Source organism: Bidens hawaiensis, unplaced genomic scaffold (assembly GCF_021521415.1).
Source record: "Bidens hawaiensis isolate Kalapana, Puna unplaced genomic scaffold, B.hawaiensis_p1.1 tig00027569_1, whole genome shotgun sequence".
NCBI lineage: Eukaryota > Viridiplantae > Streptophyta > Magnoliopsida > Asterales > Asteraceae > Bidens > Bidens hawaiensis.
The window spans coordinates 191,288-198,343 of NW_027494469.1; the positions used below are offsets into that span (position 1 = coordinate 191,288).

Sequence of the window (7,056 nt, forward strand, 5' to 3'; positions counted from 1 at the left end):
ATGTGGTCTGCAGACTGAAGACATTAAACATCTGAAAAACAAACAACACCTATGCAATTTTATATTTACGTAAATAATTGGTTGCTCAGGTTCACAAGCCTAGTCAAATTACGTAGTATGTAAAGCGAATGATCAAGCTCGAACTCGTTTATTAAATGAATAATTATCGTTTATTAAATGAATATATTAATTAGACTTATTAACACCACAACTAGAACCACTTTGAATTACAACTAACCGATTATTTACCTGTCCAGTCTCTAGTGTCGATTTTTACAGAACTCGGGTCACCACGGGTGACGGCTTTAGTCTATTTTTGTTTATTACCTATGGAGTTTATTAATTTAGATTACAAAATGAACTTTAGTTTATACCAATTAGGTCCGAATTAATAAAATGTATTGTGACTGGTGACGTGTGTATAAAAATAAAATATCTCGATGATGACTTGAATGCAAACATTAGATTCTTATATTATATCATATATAAAGGGGTACATGATAACATGAATTTGTGTTTTGTTGCATTAAAAAGTCAAAAGCTTGGCCCATATATAACACGTTTGAAAGTTTGATGTGGAGGCATGACTCTAATATATGTACCAACTTATTCATTCTAAAACCCACACAAAATCTCTCAATAACATCATCATTTGTGCTTGTTCTGCATTTCAAAATTCAAACACCTAATTCCAATCGGTTCAACATGTTATGGACGTGCGTTAAGGCGTTAGAGCGATGCATAGGACGACGTAGTAGCGATGTATTGTTATGGCATAACGACTTGAAGCCGCATGCCTCTGGTGACTTCTCAATAGCTGTTGTTCAAGCGAATTCAAACCTTGAAGATCAAAGCCAGGTGTTTACGTCCCCGTCCGCCACCTATGTTGGCGTTTACGACGGTCATGGCGGTCCTGAAGCCTCTCGATTCGTCAACACCAACCTTTTTCCTTTCATTCACAGTACGTTGTTTTAACTAGCCGAAATTACGGTTCGGTTTTGTTTGCATGTAATAAAAAACCGAATAAACCCTACCGAAACAAATTCATAGATTTTCACCTTTTGATTTTCTTTTTCTTTTTTTTTTATTTTAAGAATTTAATAAATATGTAACTCTATCATTTTAGCTCAAATGTATAATATAAGTTAGTTATTAGTTAACAAAAGGCAAATTGGAAATAAATACTCTCACCTTTTGTGTCTTTTGTGTATTGACCGATAATAATCCCACCTTAAAAAATCCTTGCCAACGCTCCGACCTTTCGACTATTTTTCTCCCAATGGATCTCCGTTAAAAACAGTCGTTAAGTGCTTTTCCGAATTTCAAACCGATGTTTTAGGGCTTTTGATGGGAAGAAAGATACGAGTCGGTTGATGTAAAACTTATATCGAAACGGTGATTCAAATGGCTTATTTTTGTTAATTGAAAATTCAAACACCCGAATTGAAACACTGTTTTGTTGTTTGGATCACCGTTTTAAGATAAGTTTTACATCAGTCGACTCGTATTCGTCTTCCGATCAAAAACCCTAAAACATCGGTTTGGATTTCAGAAAAAAACTTAACGACGTTAATTGTTTTTTAACGGAGGCACTTTGAGAGAAAAATAGTTGAAAGGTTGGACCGTTCGCATGGATTTTTAAAGGTGAGATTATTATCAGCCAATATACAAAAAGTGGATTATTTATTCCTAATTTGCCTTAACAAAATGATGTAGGCCCAAATTTGTTACTTTTGGTTTTTGGTTAGGCTTTAGCCCAAACCTAGCCCAAACAAAACCGTACACACCCCTAGTAGTAATTACGCATTCATGTTTGGTAATTTTGGTTCAGAGTTTGCAAAAGAACAAGGGGGAATATCCGCAGAAGTTATAAAGAAGGCATTCAATGCTACTGAAGAAAAGTTTTTTCAATTTGTGAAGCATCAAATGCCAGTTAGACCTCAAATTGCATCAGTTGGATCATGTTGTCTTGTTGGAGCTATCTCTAACGGTGAATTACATGTTGCTAACCTTGGTGACTCGCGTGCAGTACTCGGCCAGAAAGTTTTTAATGCAGGAAAGACGAAAGTGGTTGCGGTGAGATTATCAAAAGATCATAATGTTTCATATGAGGAAGTGAGGAAGGAGGTTGAATCACAACATCCTGATGATTTACATGTTGTTGTACATTGTCGCGGTGTTTGGAGAATTAAGGGTATTATTCAGGTTGATAGTTAGTTAGTTAGTTAGTCAGTCAGTTAAATGATGTTAATAAATAATATGATAACATACTCTATTATCTTTCTCTTATCAGGTATCAAGATCTATAGGTGATTTATATTTAAAGAAACCCGAGTTTCACCGGGACCCACGTCAATACGGATACCATGTTCCTTTGAAGAAACCTGTATTAACAGCAGAACCTTCTATCATATCTAGAAAACTTAAATCACAAGACATGTTTTTGATATTTGCTTCGGACGGGCTTTGGGAGCACTTGAATGATGAAGCTGCAGTGGATATTGTTTACAGATATCCAAGAGCGGTAAGTTGCCCTTTTTTAATGTTTTTTTGTTACATGATTATGTGATAAGATGCCCTTTTTGGTGACAAAAACGTGTATATGTTTCAGGGGATAGCGAAAAGATTGGTGGGAGCGGCTATTCGTGAGGCGACAAAGAAACGAGAGTTGAGATACAAGGATGTAATGAAAATAGAAAGGGGCGTTAGGCGTCATTTTCATGATGATATATCTGTGGTAGTGATTTACCTTGATCGCAAAAAAGGATCTAAACGTGCGAATTTAGGATTCACTACCGCGCCTATGGATATCTTTTCTCATGATGAAGACAAAGTTGTGGAAGATCCATTTCTGTTGAAGAACTAAGAAAGCTATAGATAAGTTGTAGAAAAAGGATGCAAGAATGTATATACTTTTATAATTTGTTTTTTATTTTTATGTTCTTAACAACATATTGTATTTTATTTTTTCATGAATTTGGATTTTATATGTATTCCTTTCAATCTTTTATTGCTAATTAGTTGTAAGCCTTTCACTATGGTCCCTTCATGTCACCTTATTTGCAATATTTCAAGAAAGTTCTATTGTAACCAGTGAAACTAGTGAAAGAGTCGACAACACCTTGAAATATTTAATGACAATGTGCTTTTTTAAAGTTGTGTTTGCATCTTTTGCAATAAACAATTACCATAAAACTTGTAATGAGCCTTGTGTAGACCGTTGACATTTCACATAAATTATAGTAGCACCAAATTTCCGGGCTCCTCTTGGTTGGAATGGTTCGAACCAGTAACGACCCACTTGAAGACAAACCAGAACCAACAAAAAATTAAATCACATACTTTATACTTGATGAAGCCATCTGAGAGATTTTTTGGAACGTTTAAGAAGATAATTTGTGATTTTGAGCGTTTAAGTGTGTGTGTTGGGGGGGGGGGGGTAACATGTATGATTCAACCAAAATATGAGGGACAAAAGGGTAAAAGAAAATGTGAAATAATGGTAAAAATCGACCCTAATGGTTAAAGGGTCTCTTAAGGCTAGTCTCGGTCAATGCTACAAACCGATATAACTGGTTTCCAAAACTAGTTTTCTTAACGTCTAAATTTGGTTTATAAACCCGATCAGGTCGAAACCGGTTTCACAAGTGTGGAATACGAATTCGATTACAAACTGACGGGTAAGGTTGGTTGAAATCAGAGTATGTCGTCAAACTGGATTTTTGAGCAGTATAGGGTCAGGTTACGAACTGGGTTGAAAATCCAATCCCGTTTTCTTTTTTTTTTTTGGTACAAGGCGAGGCCAAATTGTGTACAAGGTGAATAAATGAGCGTGTGTTTGAGGTGTTTCTCTTTGTGCCAGCCTCTTAGAGAAGCCCATATTGTTGGCCTAGTTCCTACCCTTTAATCATAGGATACCAAAATCCAGTTCATGCGAGGGATTAGCTCGATACCGATCTCAAAAATCCCGATTTCAATTTCCTAAAAAATTTGGTACTGGTATCATTACCAGAATTCTCGGTTCGGTACTAGTACTGTAGGCAAAAATTTGATAGATACACATACCCAGCACCATTGATCGTCCTTAGTTCACACTCAATGATAATTTTAAAAGTGGATGTTAAACTACCTTAATTTGATTGGGCATTTCACATTTGGCATCTAGGTTTTGTTTGTTTGTTTGTTTGTTTTTGAAAGAATTCTCATCTAGATAACAAAATTAAGTTAATTCTAGTAAAAGTTCTGCTTCCGTTACTGACCAACATTTTTAAATTAAAAAGAATAAATATGCAAGTGCACGGTTTTGTTAAATTTTATTTAACATTCCAATAAATTTTATTAAAAACATAGTTTCTTTCAAAAAGTATTTTTTACTTAACCGAATTTATATCTGTCGACAACAATTACATTTTAATATAAGGTTTTTTTCAACACGAAACGAAGACTTCCCAGCATAACCCAATGGTTTGTATTGGTTAGGATACACAATTACACCAATAATCTTTTCTCGTGATGAAACTAAAGTTGGGAAAGATCTCTTCTCTTGAAGGACTAAATGTACCTAATACTTAAACCAGTGGTGCACAAACTGGTTAACCGATAAGTTGAAAACCAGTTATTTTCAAAAACGGTTAGTGATCAACAGTCAAATAACCGGTTAGACTACCTAATCGGGACGGGTACTAACTGGGTTTTAGACAAGAAACCCCTACCCGGTATAACCAATTTCGAATATCAATAATATAAACCGGTTTCTAACCGCGGTTAGAACCAGGTATAAACCGGTTAGGTTTTTGGGTTGGAACCGGTTGGGACCCGATTTACTTGTTTGACTATGCTTTTTATATCACGACTGGAAGCATGTGCCTTTAGTATATTTTTTTGAAAGGCTAAAATTATCTAATTATATATAGATAAAAGTTGAATGTTGGTTCATAAAAGTTTTTTTTTCTAGATATTTAGTCAAATAATTTTGAAGTTTATACAAATAGCATGTGTAGCCTGATGGTGATTGTGCTATCTGTTAGGTTAATGGTCACGTTTTTACCCGGGTTCGAGTACCATATAAAGCAGGAGTCATGAATCTTTTTTTAGTATTTCTATGGTAATTTCTTTTAGTATTTATTTGTTTTCCTCTTTTTATATACACATTTTCTAATATTCTATTTGTTTTAAATAATTTCCATATATTAACTTATTAATTCTATTTTTATACAAATACAACGAATTGGGGTTATGCTAATGTTACCGGTTGGTTAATGCATAGTTAAAATGTTTATGATGGTTTATATTCAAAATAATAAAGCTATACACAAAATATTTATTAAAAAACTTTGTAAAAAAATTACAGTTATAACATTTATTATTAAAATATGTTATAAAAAATCATTAAAATTCACACCTTAATTATAATTATTTAATAGAAATATTTATTATTTTTATTTTTACTTTTTATTATTTGTAACTTAATCATACTTGCATTTCAAGGATATTCCATTGTCACATTAATATAAAAAAAATAGTTAATCCAGTTAAAGTCATTACTATGCTTCCATAAAATCCGATATCTTTGATTCTATCTTTTTCTTGTCTATATATATATATATATGTATGTATGTATGTATGTATGTATATTATTTAAGTATTCCAACAACTTCGTATTATATTAACTAATAATAGCAGATAATATTAAAAAATTGAAACATTCCTTATCCAATACTTTTAACTATTTATAAATAAGAATAACTACCTTCACTTTATACAATTTTAAATTTTCTAATATTCTGCTAACTCAAAATAGTCACTATTTTTTAAGCATGGCTTTAAGGTTAGCATGAATTTGTCATTTTCCATTCATATGAATTAAATTTTAATTTTTGGTTTTATATGTTACTTAATTATACAATTGTTAATTGTAAAATATAAAATCAATTGAAAATTTGTCATACACAGAATATTAATGAAAACAAATTTATCGTAATAAATGAATTTCAAGTTTTAATGATTTTAAGGATGATTTATCATCAACGTTTATATAATTTGGTTTTTGGCATAATCATGCTTTTTGAACAAACATGAGCAGATGATCTCAAATGACATCATATTAATTGATTAAAAGGTATAATATTTTATATGGATGAATATATATATATTTTTATGGATATATTATCATTTATATAAGGTTGGTATGCACTTGAATAACCTTTTTTGTCACACAAACAACCATACGTGGCTATATCAAGAGTTATAAACATACCTACATGTTAACTTATCAAGAGTTACAAGTAAACACCTAAAGATTTTGACTTTTGATAACAATGTATACTGACCAATACAATCACAAATGTAGTGTACAAGGAATTACTTATTTGTAACATATTCGTGTAATCTTAGTTATGCAATTTTTGTAATTTTAATGTAAATTTTAATTGTATTAGCAACATATGATCATTTTGTTGATTGTATTTCACTTAAGGTTAAAGTTTCAAATTTTCATCAATTACCTGTGTAATATACGGGCCTCAAACTAGTAATCAAATATAGCTCTGACGGTGTCACGGTTTTAAACCGAACTGTGAACACCCCTACCCTAAACAAAGACCTTCAAGGTAAACTACGATGTTTTAAAAGTTAAACTAGTGATCAATTCATCCAATTTTAATTTCTATTCGGTTATTCATCCAAGTCAGTCAATCAATACAGATTGTTTGCTTGATTCAAGCCTCAACTCTTCAAGGTACTAGTTTTTTAACATTAATCGTTGAATAAAATTAACTAGTTGAGTAACAAAAATTTACTTTAGAAGTCGAGTTCGTTGAATGAACATTAATCATTAAGATCATCTTTATGAATAAATTGATGAATACATTATTTTGATATGTTATGTAACCTGGATGGAATCCAAACTAACCCGATTAGCATTACCTGGAAATATACAATCTAACAAATTAGTTATTATTGTTAATATTTTTGTGTGCTACTTTTTTAATTTAAAATAAATAGTTTATTAAAGTCTATGTCCATTTTTTCTTTCTTTTGAATGCCAAAGTCTATGCC

The 7,056-nt window shown here is 31.9% G+C and overlaps 1 protein-coding gene across 1 annotated transcript; it reads left to right on the plus strand.

The window, feature by feature from the left end:
* Nucleotides 1-631: 631 nt before the first annotated feature.
* On the plus strand, nt 632-2,866 carry LOC143575664 (putative protein phosphatase 2C 63). Its single transcript, XM_077059974.1, has 4 exons — nt 632-961; nt 1,832-2,205; nt 2,294-2,524; nt 2,612-2,866. The coding sequence occupies exons 1-4, from the start codon at nt 706-708 to the stop codon at nt 2,864-2,866; spliced, it is 1,116 nt and encodes a 371-aa protein (XP_076916089.1). The 5' UTR covers nt 632-705.
* The last annotated feature ends 4,190 nt before the right edge of the window (nt 2,867-7,056 follow it).

What these genes read in the sequence shown, in the direction of transcription:
- LOC143575664 (XM_077059974.1), top strand. Translation starts at nt 706, where the DNA reads ATGTTATGGACGTGCGTTAAGGCGTTAGAGCGATGCATAGGACGACGT. An exon ending in CCTTTTTCCTTTCATTCACA is followed by an intron (nt 962 to 1,831) that starts GTACGTTGTTTT and finishes ATTTTGGTTCAG; the next exon opens with AGTTTGCAAAAGAACAAGGG. An exon ending in GAATTAAGGGTATTATTCAG is followed by an intron (nt 2,206 to 2,293) that starts GTTGATAGTTAG and finishes TTCTCTTATCAG; the next exon opens with GTATCAAGATCTATAGGTGA.